This window comes from Amblyomma maculatum, chromosome 8 (assembly GCF_055883805.1).
Source record: "Amblyomma maculatum isolate TAMU_Amacu chromosome 8, ASM5588380v1, whole genome shotgun sequence".
In the NCBI taxonomy this organism is placed as follows: Eukaryota; Metazoa; Arthropoda; class Arachnida; order Ixodida; family Ixodidae; genus Amblyomma; species Amblyomma maculatum.
In genome coordinates this window covers 118,214,235-118,231,478 of record NC_139351.1, presented here as the reverse complement: position 1 = coordinate 118,231,478, position 17,244 = coordinate 118,214,235, and the positions used below count along the sequence as shown (strand labels likewise).

At 43.7% G+C, this 17,244-nt stretch overlaps 2 protein-coding genes across 5 annotated transcripts; one reads left to right on the top strand and one right to left on the bottom strand.

The window, feature by feature from the left end:
- Positions 1–7,624, top strand: LOC146182302 (microtubule-associated protein 1 light chain 3 alpha-like). Its single transcript, XM_084577398.1, has 4 exons — positions 1–198; positions 722–777; positions 866–972; positions 7,356–7,624. Exons 1-4 carry the CDS (start codon positions 129–131, stop codon positions 7,513–7,515), a joined length of 393 nt encoding a protein of 130 aa, XP_084433524.1. The 5' UTR covers positions 1–128; the 3' UTR covers positions 7,516–7,624.
- Positions 7,625–7,697: 73 nt separating this feature from the next.
- Positions 7,698–16,762, bottom strand: LOC146182301 (uncharacterized). Of its 4 annotated transcripts, none has more exons than XM_084577393.1 (6): positions 16,603–16,762; positions 14,703–14,822; positions 12,687–12,840; positions 12,405–12,539; positions 11,654–11,791; positions 7,698–9,593 (listed from the first exon to the last, which is right to left on the bottom strand). In XM_084577393.1, exons 1-6 carry the CDS (start codon positions 16,619–16,621, stop codon positions 9,065–9,067), a joined length of 1,095 nt encoding a protein of 364 aa, XP_084433519.1. In that variant the 5' UTR covers positions 16,622–16,762; the 3' UTR covers positions 7,698–9,064. The 4 variants fall into 4 exon arrangements, with proteins under 4 accessions (XP_084433519.1, XP_084433520.1, XP_084433522.1 ...); XM_084577394.1 differs by having other exon boundaries at positions 7,698–9,590; XM_084577396.1 differs by having other exon boundaries at positions 11,654–11,788.
- Positions 16,763–17,244: the final 482 nt, after the last annotated feature.

Sequence of the window (17,244 nt, the reverse complement as noted above, 5' to 3'; positions counted from 1 at the left end):
TTCTGACGGTTGTCATTTTTATCGTCTTTGCTGCGTGTGCGCAGAGTTGTGTCTGATCCAGTTAGGCAGTTTGCGCTTGGCTGTTTCGCTGCAAACTAAAATTGGCTCTTAGGGGATCTTGGACGAACATGAGTAGACTCGTGGAAGGCGACATCGCTGCTCACAGGCATAGGATGTTCAAGGAACGGCGCAATTTCCGTGAGTATATGGCAGCCTCGCTGTCAACTGTGCTCTTGACAACAAAGGTTTCACCACCGCACATACCATGTGATGCTTAATTCGAATTGCAAAGCTGTGTTTCGCAAGCTTACTTATAGTCTTCGCCTATTTGGCCTTTGTTTTGACTTGTTGATGCCCCAGCGACGGGGGAAGTTTATAAGCGTATTGTCACCGAGGCAACGCGTACTTACTGACTCATGCGCGGACGGTTAGATTCGATAAGGACTGTGGCACTGTCACTTAACTACTGAGCTCATTTCTTCTGGTACTTTAAGCTTCCGTGCAAACATTCGTGTAACCAAGGGAAAGTTTTGTTTTCACTTAAAAAAAAAAATCAATATTTATCAATCGTTGTGTGTGCACGACTGTTGCATTTCGCAACACTTTTTAGGCGTTCTGGCGGTGCCGCACTGCGTTCTCGCTGTGACGCTTTGATTACGTGCGCCGCCCTTATTTTTTTACTGGCCTTCTTTCGACTAACTGCGGCAGTTTTCCATTGCAGTTCAGCGAAAAAAGGATGTGGACGCAATACGCGAGGAGCACCCCAACAAAGTTCCCGTAAGTTGCTCGAACCGCTCATATCTCTGTACAGTGTAACATTGTGTGATTTGACGCTCATGTTTTTTTTTTTTTTTTTCTCCGATAGGTCATCATTGAGCGATACCCGGGAGAGAAACAGCTGCCTATCATCGATAAAACAAAGTACTTGGTGCCAGATCACATCGCCATGGCCGAGCTGGTAAAGATTATCAGGTATGCCTTCTATATAAACACTGAAGTTTATATTGAACAGTTCCGTCAAAATACGCCTTACAACCCTGTAGTCTGATGCCCGTGTCTAAAGACGTACGTTTCAGTGTTTACCACACTGCACAGAGTCGTCTCTTCTTCAGCTGCGAGGGCCAAGTATTGTTATTTCAGCGTGCAGAATTTTTTTACGAGGTGCCAGCCACCGTGGCACTCAGTCCAGAAGTTTGAAACGACCCTCGTACGATGCTGCAAATTCCTGTAAGCTTCCAGTCAGCATGATGCCAATGCTGATTGAAAGGTTATAGAAACGTGCTGTTAGCTTAAAGTGAGAGTTACATGTGAGCGATAAAGTGAGCGACGCGTCAAAGCGGCGCGGCGAAAGCGATCATGGTTCGCTCCGTCGCCTACTGGGGAAGATGCATGCACGTAACAGCGCGAACCGAGCGAAACGGCCACGACGCTCTGTGTAGGTTGTGTGGTTGGCATAGTGGCTTAGTACACCGCAAAACTATCGCCAAATGCAACAACAGTCATAACGATTGCAAGAGTTATTATTTTGCGACAGCACCGTACAACAAACCGTATCGAATGTGTGTTAACTTGCACTGTAGTCTGTACGAGTACTCATGTGACCCTTTGTTTCAGTTGCAATAGACGTTCTTTGAATCCTTGGCTATTCACCATTGTTCGCACAAAGTGAAAAATTTACGCGGTAGTGCACAATCACAATGCGACACAGCAAAATAAAGAACGTGCGAAATGAGCGGCAGCGACGTACGTTTACTTCCAGGCGAACGAGCGAAATTTTCTATTTCGGCAGATACGAGCGACGAGCCAAGTGACACATTTTTGTTCGCGCAACGCGTGCCGCCGTCGCGTTCGCTTTAGTTTTCGCGGACATGTAACTCAGCCTTGATGTGTAGTTTGACACAAGTACTGCACTTGGTCACTGTTATTATTGTGACCTTGATTGGGACAGTGTGATAACCTGTGCACGACATAGCCTCAAGAAATTTAAATTTAGGTTTTATAGTGCAGCACTTATGTTTTGAGCGCTCACAAAATAGAGCAAATTTTGTACTTTTTTTTTTTTTTTTTCAGTGTATTTATTCATGCATTTGCATGATGTCGATTGTGCTCATGTTTGTTCTGAAAACTCCTGCTTGATGCACCTCAGGTTAGTATACTGAAAGGTGTGCGCTAATTATGAGGACCTGCACTAAAGCAAGTTGGACACCATTGAAATGACCCCTTGCCCATTGCTATGTTGTATGTTTTGTGAAACTAGATACAGCCACAAGTTATTACAGCAGCAGTGGTGCGAAGTACTGCACACTCAGTCTATGTGCTGTAATTTTATCAGTAGCAAAGGGTAAACTTTAAAGAATGCCAGCTTGTACACCATTTGTAGTGCACGCTGACATGTGGATGGATGTTATATTGACAAACAGGAGTTTGTCTGATGGCATTTGAGGGTTTATGATGGTTCCTGCTTTTTTGAATGTGATTTTTAATAAACTTAGAAAACTTTCAGTTCAAAGTATCAGTTTTGTAAATAACAGCCATATACAGCCAATTTATATTGTAACCTGCAGTGTGCAACAGTTTCTTTGCAGTAATAAAGAAGGGTGGAGTTGTGCTCCAGTGTGCTCAAAATAATTTATTAAGGCAAAAGGCTTTAATGGCTCATATTCGCAACCATAATGACCCTGTCCGTCTGGCCACGAGAAGTGTCATACTTTGCGAGATTCCACGGGATACTGTGAGATTGTGACATCATCAGCCAGTCTCCCGCAAGGAAAATAGTCAAAAATAAAAAATTGAAGAGCACTGCAGAATCTACATTGGAGTAATGCGAAAGCACAGATGCTGCTGTTGGTTGCTTCTAGTAGCTTAATTCACTTCTTGTTTGCCCATTTTAGTCTTGGTACTTTCAAATTGCGGGCCAATCCCTTCCTATGCCCTTTTTCGGCTCTACTTCCGGTTGCGTGACGTCGCATTCTTGACGTCATATCCACTACAGCACCCGTTTCTCTCTTTCCGCTTTCACTCCCACCTTCCTCCCTTCCCTTACTGTGGGGTTCAAGTGTCCACAGAACAAGTGTGGCAGATACTGCTCCTTTCCTTTCCTGTGAACCAGCTATTCTAATTAATTACCTAATTAACTTATTGACTTAATTATTTTTTCTGCAGCAATACTATGTCAGCCTCTATCAATTGATACCACTCATTAACCTCTACCACTTTCAATTACCCGCAACTGCTGTGGACACGATTTTGTGTACGCGGTCTGCGGACAGAAATCTGTGAACATACTGAGGTAACGCTTTCACGTTAATAAATAAATCCAGTCTTCACCGGGAGTCAAACCTCCATCATTTGGATCCCCAGCCGAGCGTTTTAACCAATTGCACCATGCCCGAAATTATGAAACACACATCGTAATTTTTCTTGTCTACCATGTAGATGATAGTAGCGATGAAAATGATGATGCAATTTGTGACAATGAAAATGACGACGTTAGCAATGATAATGATGGTGCATTTAGTTGATAATGGTAATGAAAGCAAACGTGATGCACCGTGTACACCAGCAACCTTCATCATCATCGTCATCAGCCTGACTATACCCACTGCAGAGCGAAGGCCTCTGCAGTGGGTATATGTGAAAACCTAAATGCCTAAAAAAACCGAAATGAAAACCGAAATGTGAAAAGTTTTCACATTTCTGCAGTGTAGATTCTACAGTGCCCTCGGAATGTTTTTCAGCACCATTTTCTATCAGAGTTAGGTAAAGTTCATCATGATGTTAGCAGTCATACTCGCAAAATCGTAACACATCTCTGCTGGTTTGAGTCATAGGAACACCCCAATTCCACTCGCACTTACAGATTACGGCAGAGCAGCAAATGTCTCAGTGAACACATAAACTAGTGACTAGTACTCAGACCTCCATGCTGGAAGGGATAAGTTGGACCTGGAAGGGATAAGTTGGACTTCTAGTGTCAGTCCCATTTGGTGGTGGGTCCTGTTTGAGAGACGGGGCAACACATTGCTGGGAGGAGGTGAGGTGTAGACTTACCTCTTTGCACAGTATACAACTTGGTCTATGTGTAAGCTATTTAAAACACTTCGCAAGTCAACCACAGTGGTTGCCATCATTCACAACAATTGAGAACGTCTGGCTAGAGCTCGCCTTTTACGATACCCTGTCCTGCTTGACCAGCCTAACTCGCACTATGCATAAGCGGTTCATAGTTTTCCAGGTCAAGGTCAGCGTAAAGCGTGACCCAGTCCGGTCTTTCTCTCCTCCAACTCTCTGCCGAGAGCCCCTGTCCAAGCCTGTCCTTTGACACCAGAATGCTTTCTTAAATTAGTTTGCCCAGCATTGTGCAAAGTCGGTCATGCTTTCCTGGTTTTACATAAACTTCAGAAACAGCAGCAAGACATAAAAACACACACAAGCACAATCCGCCTTTTTCACAAGATGTAGCGCCCCCTGGGAGTGGTTGAAAGTTTGTCTGCTACGGTTGAAAACGTCGTTAGGAGACGCAGCTGCCTGCAAAATGGCGATGTCTGTACTTGACAAGTGTCGCCATCTGTCGCATACGCCTCACACTAATGTAAACTGCACATGGCCCTTGAGATCAGCTCCCACTGCATTGATCGCAGAGGCCAGGAACTGCGCATGTGCAGCTGGGGCTGGGGGTTCGTTTTCAACCAGGGAACAGCCTTGTGAAAAAGGCGGATTTCAGTCAGCTGTGGCTCAGAGTATAAATGCTAGGTGGTGTCTGAACTCCGCTGACCGTGAGCGGAGCAAAAATAGCTCATTAACAGCCTTCCAGCAGGAAGGCCATTTGCATGCACACCCAGCAGGCAGGCCACAAGTAGTCTTCCATATGATCCTCACTCCTCAAACCTCTTTTCTGCAAAGCAGGTTGACATGGCACTGAACTGAACCCAGCCAAATGCATTCCAGTACCCGTTGCCGCCATAACTTTCTTTGTCTTGGCAGCCCTCTACAAGCTGCATCTGCTCTATTTGTTTTAGATTGGCTGGAATGGGGGCAGCACAGCAAATCCTTTATGGGGGAAAAAAAAGGTCTGAATAAAAGAACTCAGTTGACTGCATTGAGGTATGAAATGGTAATGACTCACTGCTTTGGCAACACAATGATATTTATTAATAATAAATAGGCCAGAGAATGGTTGCTGGATTTGTCTTTGATAAGGTTGACAAGTGTAATAGATCAGCTGCCCCTGCTGATCTTATGAAAGGCAGGTTGCATCTTGTCAGTAGAGCATGTAAATACACATTTGCTGAACCTTTGCACTGCTTTTTACAATTTTTTTTTTTTTTTCGTTCATGAATGTGTCTGTGTACTGAATGGACAAAATAAGATGTACTATTGTACTCAGTATGACCAGCAGTGGAAAGGGCGAACGAAGACAATTTAATATTTGGTGTAATTGAATGCCCTGTGTGCAGCACATTTTAAATGCAGTTAGAACCACAATTCGGTCACTTGGCACGCGTTGCAACTCATATTGAACGCAATAGTACATTCATACTTCGTGTTAATATACTTGCTTGTCATTCTGTTTTACTTTTATTTTTGTTCACTCCTTCTTTACCGAAATGGACAGCGGCAGTTTAGGGAATTAACGTAAAATTTTCAGGCACAGTCTTGAGTTTTAGAAAGACCAAATTAAAGGCCTTGAAGCAACTCAAAGGCCCAGAAAGAATGAACAGCTCTTAACCCTGCAGAACACTCTATTTTCCCTGAAACATTTGTAACAAGATGAGATGAGCTGTTGTATAGTGGTTGAAGGTCGCACCTTCACACCTCCTTTGTCATCATGCATCTCACTCAGTGAGGCCAGATGCTGCGATCGGAAACCGTTGTGTGCTGAAAGCATGTTCACATCATACTTCTTAATGTCGGCGCTGGTGGTCATAATGGTAGATTTTTATGGTGCTGCTTGGCTTAGGGAGCCACAACACGGAGGTATTTTTTATTGCGAAAGCAATACTGCTCGCAGTTTGAGCCTTCAGCGTGGAACGGCGGTGACCACCATTGACCTTTGACCTTTAGACGACCCCAAGCTGGCAGGAGCTGCCAACTTGGGTCTCTCGTTTCACATGGGACGGTTGTGTCAGAATCAGCCTTCCAGTACCCTGGCATTCACGTTACTCCTAGAGCCCAATAAGGCACGTTCACACGGCTTGATTAAAGAGGGGCTTTATATTTGCGCTGGCAGGAGCTGCCAACTTGGGTCTCTCGTTTCACATGGGACGCTTATGTTAGAAGCAGCCTGCCAGGACCTTGGCATTTCGTTACCCCTCTAGGCCACTAAGGCACATTCATACTGCTTGGTTAAAGCGGGGCTTTATGTGTGGGTTGGGGAAGAAGAAGAATTAGAAGAATGCTCGGTCACCCGCAGCTATTGCATTCGCTCAATATTCGGTTCAGCAGCATTCAAATTTTTTTTTTTTCTTTAAACACGGTCCCATATGCAAGGTGGCTGCTCAAACCACTAGGCCATCGCTGTGGTCCAAGATCAGACTTTGTATGGAAGCTCCATACTTGTCATGCAAATGGTGTGCTGCTAATTTCTGGGCATTAAAGGGTGACCTGAAAGAATGGCAGCTTCTGTGTTATGGGAACATTTAGACATCCAAGTAGTGGCCAAAAACAGCAGCTGCAGCCTGGAATTCTCACTAATACATTTGTTTTGTAACATACCTGTGGGTGAAAGTCCTGATCTACTTGCCACGTGCAACAAAGGTGAATGTTGGAGCAGGTGATGATAAGCAGATTAGGCATGCACACGACCTTCGCCATGCTAGTAGCCATTGTAGTGTTACATTAGCCGGCATCTTATAGTCCAAAAGTGATTAGATGCCACGTGATGTCTGATCTGTAAACAAAAGCCAGTCCAGTGGATGCTTTGTTGTCTGTATCCTGCTTTGAAGGAGCCATATTATAATAGCAGAGCTTCATCCGTTTTATTGCCCTGTGCTATGTTATGATTACAAGACAATCAACCGTGTATATCTTATTTTTGTTAATGAGAATCCCTCATATTCTGTTAGTGAAGCACTAAATGCAGCAGTGACATGATAACAGCCATGCAACACAGCCTTACATTTCTGTCAATAAAGCTGCTAATCTTGGAAACTGGCTTATTCAGCATTCAGGGGAGATTCAATGAAGGAACAAGTAATAAAGAGCCTTGCATTTGGGTGCTCGCAGAGTTGGTGAGAGGTAAAATGAACTGCGTGCTTAAGAAAGGCGGTGACTGTAAAGGCTTTGCTTAACGAGTTTATACGGTCATTTTTCTTTTCTATGCATTTCTTATTTACAACACCATGCCTTCACCGCAGGAGACGCCTGGAGCTGCACCCGAGCCAGGCGTTCTTCCTCCTCATCAACCAGAACAACATGGCACCCGTGTCAGCAACTATTGGCGACATATACGCCCAAGAACGGGATGAAGACGGCTTCCTGTACATGACATACGCTTCGCAAGAGGTCTTCGGCTGAACACATGCACTTGAATGCTCCCCTTCCAGACTCCTGCTCCCACCCAAGAGCTTTTAGTAAAGTGATTTGTTCTGGTTGTAAATTATACGTATCCTTGGAAAGTGGCGAACCTGTTGTTCGTATTTCTCGCTGCTGTCTCGACCGTGTGTTTCCCAGCATGCAACTGTGGTACAGGCTGTAAAAATGTGAATACACCGATTTTATTTACGCTCGCAGATACGTATTGATTTCTCCAAACATTGCGGAAACATTATTTTATTGCACATTTGTCAGAGCAAGGTCTAAGGACCAGCCACTAGAGGCCAACCACTAGATGCAGGAGACATACTGGAAGATTGCTCACAGGAATCATACTCTAATGAAAACATAGTGTACAATATTTTTGGCCACACTGTTGCAGTCAGTGTTTCCAATTTAACTATTTGATGGCTAAATCTAGCTGCTTTTAAAAGCAACGAACTTTAGTAAGGTACTTCTTGAAGGGTGCAGATGACGAATTTCGGCTGCATGTCTTATTCCGGTTAATGATGCATAAGGCATTGCTGTACCTGAATCACCATGTGATATCAACCTGTAGCCATGAGATTTCTAATCGAATTTCATTTCCAAATGCTGTTTTGGTTTGTTTCAACAGGTGAACAACAGTTATGATGTCACAAGTTTTGCATAAGGCCATGCCAGGAATAAATAACCTGCAATTCCTGCTTCATGGTTTTTCTTCAATATTAAATGCATTCTCCCTCTATGGCCTGGTAGCAGCTTTTCAGAGAGGCAAAAAGCAAGGCACATGTGTATTGTGCAATGTCAGTGCACGTTAACTTCAGGTGGACAGCCCTCCACTATGCCGTCCCTCATAACCAATTTCACTTGGGGAAATTTAACCCTATTAAATAAACCAAACCATTCTTGCATGTGCAAAATAGTCATGGACGTCAGCAGCAGACCAACCACATGATGTTATACTTCCATACCTTGCCACTTGCCAGCAAAATATTTGTTGTCATGTTTCCAGCTCAAAGCTGCGCATCTAACTTAATCTGTGTAGAAAAGAAAGCTGGAAATAGCAGGCATGGTATGTAGAGTTCAAAACAATTACAGCGACATTATGATTCACTGCAGTCCTTACAATAAAACAACTTTCCAAACAACCCAAGTGCAAGAACACCACACATGTCGCTAACAGAAGCATTATTCCTCAAGTTTAAGGTATGTTTATGCTAAGTCAACAATCATTTGGAATCCTTTATTCTCGTGTTTGCATCTCTAAGACCAAAGAAGAAAAGCAATGCATCATATACAAGCACTTTGAACTTGTGAAGGTGCAGGGTGAGAAAACCTAAATGCAGTACCACACGAGCCAATTAAAAATTTGCTCCATGCAATGAAAACACAAAGGTCATTGACCTAGAACTGCAGCACTTTGGAATGCGCTTAGGTGCGAAGTTTGTTGATGCCATGCCACAAAGTGCACCCGCAACTGGCAATCTGTTCGATACTATTAAAACATTGAAAACACTCCAAAATATCCACCCCTCCCATAGTAACAGCGTCAAAGGTTATCACTATCTGCACTGAGAGCTTGCATCATCACAGTTTCTGCTTCTGCTGTCTTCTCACCAGATGAGAATACCAAGTCCCTCCCAGGCTGCACTGTCTTCCTCAGAGTGGATGTCATGAGGGAAATACATTTGTCCCGCCAAAGCTTGGAGGCATATCCAGGAATCTGCATCCAATTGGTAGTGCGGTGCTGTTTGTAGATGTGATTTGCAAGCAGCTCCGCATATTCTTCTTTGGTGAGGTAGCACGCTGTGCTCAGGGTGATTTCATCTGCGGTTCTATCTACTGTGTCTAGAACCCAGCAAGCCATTGCTGTGGCCGTTTCGTAGTCCACTGGCGGCATCCTGTACCCACACTGGAAGCTATGGCCGACTTGCCAGGGCTGGGGCTCGCCTCCGTTCCCGCCAGAGGGTGCCTCTTCTGGCAACACCCTCTTTATGGCACAGTTATCTGTTGTTCTCTGCAGATTCTTGTTGGAACTCTCCTCTTTTCTTGAAGCAACATCCAACCGTTGCATGCTGCTGGAAAGAACCAAGGAAATTGAACTTTGTTAACTGCCTGTCAAGAATGCGCTGCATCTCTAAAACAAAAGGAAACATCCTCATTTGACCAATGATTACTCTACAAGTGCAAGCTAAATCAGAACTGCAGCCCGACAAAGTAAATAAATGTCCTGATGTGCGCATCAGCATGCTGAAGTTGAACGTAGGTGGAATTAAAGCAAAAAATTAACTTTCGGCCTCCTTTCCAGTGTTGCGCACGTCCTGCACAGCTTTCATCATATTGTTTGGTGCGTGGTGCTCATAAACTCTTCCTCCTGCCTCACTGTACTTCTGAACGAACAGAAATTTTAACTTTCTGTTAACTTGTTCACTTTCCTCTTCCCTAACAGAATGGTGCCGAGTCATGGTTTTACAGAATCCACAGCCCTACACGGAATGCAATAGCAAGAGGCTCACATTAAAACAAGCGCATGCTGTCTAAAAAGGAAACGGCACAATATTAGAAACTAATCGTGACAGAGAAGAGACATAAAAAATGCATCCAGCAGAAAAGCAGCAGCAAAGCAATACATTTTGCCATGTTTATTGGGTTAATCTTTCTGCACGTATGGTCCACATTAAAAAGAAAAATATGAGGGTGCTTAAGTATCCTCAAGATTTGATGCAATAGCAGTGCAGTATGGACATTATAAGTAATGAACTTAGTTGTAATTAGCAGTGCTAATTAGTAATACTTAGTGGTGGTGTTACTTTGAAGGGCTGCTTAGCATAGCCAATCAGAGGACTTAATTTTTACTGAGGTGTTGCTGTCATGCGATGTGTGGTTGCTGCCACAGTACGAGGTGGTCGTATAAGGCCTCTAAATTAATTCGCTGAACAAGCCCTCTTCAGCGGTGCAGACGTAGCACGCTCGAGTCCTGACGTTCCTAAGGGCAGCAGTTCGATTCTGCTCGATCACTTTCCTCAAGTCAATGAGATTGCTTTTCTTTCTTTGGAGGCAATTTGTAATGCTGTTTAGTTGAGAATGTAACACTTGGGATAACGTTAAAACACTGCAGCATCCTGTTATGTCACCTACGTACTGCTACATCTGTATCTGCCAGACCACTCAACTACAAGATGGGAATTCCAATTGGTCGGCAGGGCTTGTGACATCGTGAGGCCACTTGACCACTTTCGACCAATCTGGGAATTTTGTGACATCTACCCACAGTGGGTGTTCCTGAACAGGCAGCGCAGCATCTTGTGTTAGATGCATGCAGGGACAGGCTCTCTATGCTTGAGTTAATTTACTTGGAAAACCTGCTAGCTTTCTTGTCACCTGCTGCTTTCATTTCCCAAGCCAATAGTGAGGGAATGCGGAAGATGCTGAATCAAATCTTTTATGCAGATAAAATATTAGAGTGAGAACAAAACCTACAGGGTGCACATACATTGAGGCATCACAGCATTCAAATCTCCCATTGCAGTAGTCAGAATTGCCACATTTGAAAAAGGCTACTATTTTCCCATTGTTATCAGGCTCATTTAAACTTGCAAGAAGATATCAAGGTCCACATCTAGCTCCTCACACTAATACATTGCTGGTTTAAATACATGGTCAGCATAGCTTTGTCTCTACAGAGCACGGAACTCAATGTGAACTCCAATTCTTATTTCCGGCATAATTTTGCGTGGGTGCTTAAAACATATACGATGCAGTTGAAGCGATTCCTTTTCACATTAACATTTCCTGCTGCTGCTTGTGTGATGGTTATGTATTCATTTTCGTATCAGCCACCTTCTTTATTAACAAGAACACAAAATATGAAAACGCCCCACCGGGGTGGTGCAGTGGTTACGGCGCTCGACTACTGTGCCCAAGGACGTGGGATCGAATCCCGGCCTTGGCGGTCACTTTTCGATGGAGGCAAAAAGCAAGGCGCCCGTGTGCTGTGCGATGTCAGTGTACGTTAAAGAACCCCAGGTGGTCGAAATTTCCGAATTCCTCCACTACGGCGTCTCTCATAGCCTGAGTCGCTTTGGGACGTTAAACCCCACAAACCAAACCAAACCAAAATATGAAAACATTGTCTTGCATTATAGTGGCCTGCCCCTGCTCTTGTGGACACTCCGCTGGCAAGGTCATATTGGCATCACCCCTCTTCTTTTTCCTTGATGCTTTCCTGTTTGGATCTGCCTGCTGGCTTGAGGTAGTGTCTAATTGCTCACAGCTACTGAAAAGAACCAAGAAAATTGAATTTTGTCATCATCATCATCACATAACAAGAACACAGGCAAACACGTGGTTCTGTTCTCTCAATGGTAGGGTCCTCTGAGCAGCGTCACCTGGCGACAAATAGCGGAAATATTGTCAAAATTAATAAGAACGCATTTAAAGCCCACCGTTCCCGTCGCTTTTGTGACGAAGTGGATCAATACTACTTACCTCAGCACTCAAAACATATGTTCAAATTCTCTGAGTGCAATTTTCTTTCTTTTACAATTCACAACAATAAAATAAATTACTCGTATCTTCCCTGGTGTGCGTTCCCCTTTAGGTCGCATAATGTGATGTTTTTGATTCTTAATAGCTGCAAAATCAGCCGTGAACAGAGTGATGAGGTGACAGTATGACGATTACACTATACAATTGCCTCCACCGCAATCATTTCCCGTCTTCAGTGAGTGTATGTTACCTTTAGGTTGCGTTCAGAGACACCTCTCAGCAACAATCGCTGTTTTAACCTGCTGAGAGACAACCAGTGAGGAGAAAGGAGTTGCGGGACCCTACCATTGAGAGAACGGAATCACGCTAAGCAGTCTCCTCCTTGTATTATAGTGGCCTGCCTTTGCTTTTGCAGTGATTCTGATGGCACTGTCTTCATTATGGCATCACCCTTCCTTTTCTTCTTCTTTTTCCTCCATTTCTTCTGGTGCATAGCTGGCTGATGGTTCAGATTAGTGTTCACCTGTTTACCGGTACTGAAAAGGACGGAAAAAATAATTTTGTCATTATCTAATACAAACACAAAGCACCTCCTCCCCCCTCACATGGCATCTATTCAAAATGCCTAAAAATTACCCCCAATCTTTATCACCGCTTGATGCTGCTTCAGAAGTGGTACTCACTGGGCATGGCCATCAAGCTTGAATTTTCGCTCTCTCGCCCTTCTCTGTTTCTTCTCTCTGCCCATTGGGTATCCACTCTTCAGGCCATTGAAGTGCCTATTGGAATGCTTCTCACATTTGGCCAACTGCTCATCGTTGTCACTGAAACCGATGCCTGGAGCAAAGCAATTATAAATGTGTGCTGCTACAAGTCTGTACAAGTTACAATTTCACCGTCAGATGTGCAGCTCAGATTTATTCGAGGCATGTTTCTTGAATCCAAATGGTACAAAAGACATAGTATGACTAAACTCCCTAAGATAGGAGTCAAAGTCGTCTCGATACGGAAGCTGCCTTTTCAATTTTTTGTCCCTTATGGGCCAAAAGGAAAATTGCAAGGTGGCAGTACATCCCTCGTGATTGTCTGGGACCATTTGGATAGCACTGAAATAGGTGATTACTAATCTGAAATTTTTAAATGCAATGTTTTAAATGCTGACTTGTAAGGTAAAATGGTGTTAAACCATGAAAACTGGTAAACAAATGTGATACAGGTGAAAAAAAAAAAAAAATTGTTACTGGCCTGACAACCGCAATGCAAAGCGAGAAACCATTACGGCCAAGCAAGTTGCACAAAAAGGCTTTTGGGGCCAGATGTCTGAAATGCCTGGCCTCGTGAACATGCAACATGACAGGTGGTAACCTGCCATCATCAAAGGTAAAAACAACTTGAACATGAACCTTTCACACTTTCTACAAAACTTTTTCCCAGAAACTGGGCCTGTCTATAACACCAATAGCCCACATAAAATATTTTTAGGTGCAATTGCCAGCATTGCTCAGCCCGTGGCAACCTACTGCCTAAAAGGCAATCCTGACACCTTGTTTGACCACAGTTGCATCCATAGAAAGACCACGCTCATTTTGACAGCAGTGATTCAAAATCACCAATGAAATTAGATCGTGGAAAATGTGAAAAATCTGAAGGCAGTTAATTGCGTTTCGTGCTGCTTGTAATGGTGTAATGTCAGAGCTCTTTGTGGCAATACAATTTTGAGCTTCATTCTTATAATCCTTATTAGCTTATAATCAAGTTGCCACAGGACAAAGGCCTTCCCTAGTGATCTCCAGTTATCTTTGTGTTGAGGTAGCTGCAGCCACCCCAAAGCGTGATGTTGGACTTCAGTCTCTCGGCTATTTTAACAAGAGCTCACTACTGCACATACCAGCACAATGACTATATGAGATGTTTTTAGCACTGCCTAAACCCAGTACAGTTACTTCTGTGCTAATAATGATTAATAAAACCATTACAAAGGGGGGACCGAAACGCTGATGCCTGGATCATTTAACAAAAAGAATGACGGCCGATTTAGCGCGCTAACACCAAGTGTGAATTAAGTGTGCTAACATTTCGATCTCAGTTTCGGGTCGAACATACTCATTACCATACAGTCATAATCTACGAAATTATGTAAAACATTACCAGACATAAGACTTGAAGCCCCACTTTAACAAAGGCATATAAATCTGCCTGCATGTTCACTATCGTGGCTATTTGGGTATGTTGGTGCAGCCTAGCAGGAATGAACAGCTTGCAATGGACGAGGACAGAAGAAAACGAACGACGAGACGCACGAGCGCTGTCATTGTCTCGCCGTACCTTTTCTTGTCCCGGCTCACTGTGTGCTGTTCATTCCTGTCCTGCCTGCATGGCCTAAAAGTGGCAAGTCTAACTTTGGGTCCAAGGTTCCCGGTAGATTTGATCCCCATCTCAAAAGTGCAACCCATGTTTATGGCTTCCATGCCTAAGAGTAGCGAATTTGACTTGAATCTATAAGTACCGGCGGGTTTGATTCCCATCTTAAAAGTGCTGTCCAAGTTCGCACCTTGTACCGAAGGGTTCAAGAATGCACGCAGCCACACAGATATTGACGAAATTGGTGAATGGGAGCTTTAGTGCTAGTACACTGAAATGACAGCAAATGACAATACACTGCTTGCTTGCTTGTTACTGCTGCAAGCGAGACAGCTTACCTTTAGTACCTGCCTGCATTTTTACCTCAATGAGGCCAACTATGCCATCCTCATTCTTGCCCAGTCCTTTGCCTTCTGTCCAACCCATCTGTTTCATGATTCGCTTGGCATATGTGTAACCTGCAGGCAGAAAACACCATCCAGCTGACTGACAGAAGACACAGTGAAAAGATACATTGATACATTAAATGACATTGAAATCAAATGTCAGTGCATGTGCGAGGTTCCGGCTCTTTGAAAGCTCAGCCAAGAAACAGGAACCACAATAAAGTTATCAAAGGAGAACAATTTCACTGCAGCACGTTGAGTGAAACCAGCACTGTTTCTACATTGCCCATGATGCAGATAGTTTCTGCCGCGTGGTGGATTTCGCCTGTCACTAAGACATACTGCGATTGACTTCATTCTAGCCTCACCTCTTTTTCTTCTCACATGCATGGGAAGGGGAAAGCGGCAAATCTGTCACCCTACAAGTCAAATGTTTCACAACACAGTGGCTTTCTGGCTATGGAAAGAGCTTTAATGCAAAGCAGCACTGAGTATATTCTATGCCAGTGTTGCCAAAGCCAGCACAATCTGTCAGGTAATCTGAAGCTAGCCGATATTGCCATGGTTACTGCATCTCAACCAGGTTAATAAAATTGTAGCAAAAATGGAACCTGACACTCAGCGCAATCTACATTGCAGAATCCAAAATCTGTCCGCTTGTCTACTTTACAGTAAACCATGCACAAGTTTGCTTTTGTTTATTGTCTCATGGCATAAAGGGATTGGTCAAGGGAATCTTCTCAGCAGTGGTTTTATAGTGGGGGTTGAAATATCCATTTTCTCATAACAAAACTGCATCAGAAACACCAGCGTATGGCACAACCGACAATTCTTACATTATAACCACTGCTATGAGGGTCGGACTGAGCTCTTATGAGGTCTAAGAAGAGGGTACTTAACGGGAACTGTAGCTTGTTTGCTTTCGTGCTCCCTTCAAGTTTGATAACAAAATACTCAGCTTTCTTCAGCACCCCTTGTCATGTGCCTATTTATTACCTCCATCTATTAATCTGCTGTCAAGATGATCGTCTGGGGGCCTTTGCTGGACACGTAGCTAAAAAAAAGCGGAGCACACAAATTCCAGTTTTTGCGTTTTCGATAAAAGCAACAATTTTTGAACGCTATTTCTTTTTTCCCAGTTTTGCGCCATCGGCATCACCACCGTATGCAGCAGAAACTACCTGCTATATATTTTCTGTGGCAAGTCGGATTGAAACTGTAAGAAATAAACGCTCTTGCTCGAAAGAACGTTTATTTTCGAACTCGGGATTCAAAACTTAATTTTTCTAGCGTATTCAACAGTGCCTAATCCGGAAGGATGTGATTCACTTTTGCACTTGACGGGCCATGATATCTTCGCCGAATTTCCATTATCGGGCACATTATTAATAGCCCAGACGCGGAGGCTCAGTGGCGCCGACTGCTGTGCCGAGGGGCCCGGGTTCGATGCCGACCACGGCGGTTGCGTTTCGATGAAGGGAAAACACAAGGCGCCCGTGTATTGTGTGATGTCGGCGCATGCTAATGAACCTCATTTGGTCGAAATTATCCGGAGCCCTCCCATACAGCGTCTCTCATAGTCCGAATTGCTTTGGGACACTTTGGGACACTAAACCGCATGAGCTAGAAACGCAGCAAAGCACTATCAAATACCATCGCTAACATATGGGCAAGCTTGACAAAGCATAATTCGTCTGCAGACTGCAGTCAACGATATAATATGCTTTCTTGGGCGTTGCAGCCTAGGCCCTTCCAAAACCGCGCCGTGATTTAATATGTGATACACAGGATTGGATAGTTGCACAGATCACGTCTTTGTAAACAACATGAAAGCTATGCAAACGCGTCTTACTTGGTCTTGCTTTCTCCATTCTGTCAAGATTAAAGGTCAAGCCATAAATTTTCGACTTCCGGCGTTGGGCTGACCCAAGGGCGCAGAATTACAGCAATCTTTTTTTAATGCAATCGCGAAAAATGACTCGTTCAGAAATGAGCGCCTCATTTTATTAGGATTGGCTTGACTAGGCTTGACCGTTTCGATTTTGCATTGAACTTAGAAAACATTAGTGACAAAATAGAACAATACAGCGTGCATTTTTTTTATAATCCAATAAATATCTATAAGAGTTTTAGAATAATTAAAAACTGACGTTACCTATAAGTACAGTACGCAACCGAAACTAACCGATAGCGAATTGCCACGGAAAGTGAGAAAGTAGCGCGGTCTTTTCAAAATTCGATATCGTCTGCTCGTTAAAATTAACCTTAAAAAAAATTATCGGTAACCTCTTGTCAAGCTGAAATACTACAAAGGTGAAATAAATGCGCAACTCGCACAACCACTAAGTCGGTACGTCGGTTTCTCCATTGTCTAACTGGCTGGTCAGCTGCTTGGCTCGTGTCGGCAGAATCTGTAATCGTTTAGAGTGAGTGAGTGAGTGAGTGAGTGAGTGAGTGAGTGAGTGAGTGAGTGAGTGAGTGAGTGAGTGAGTGA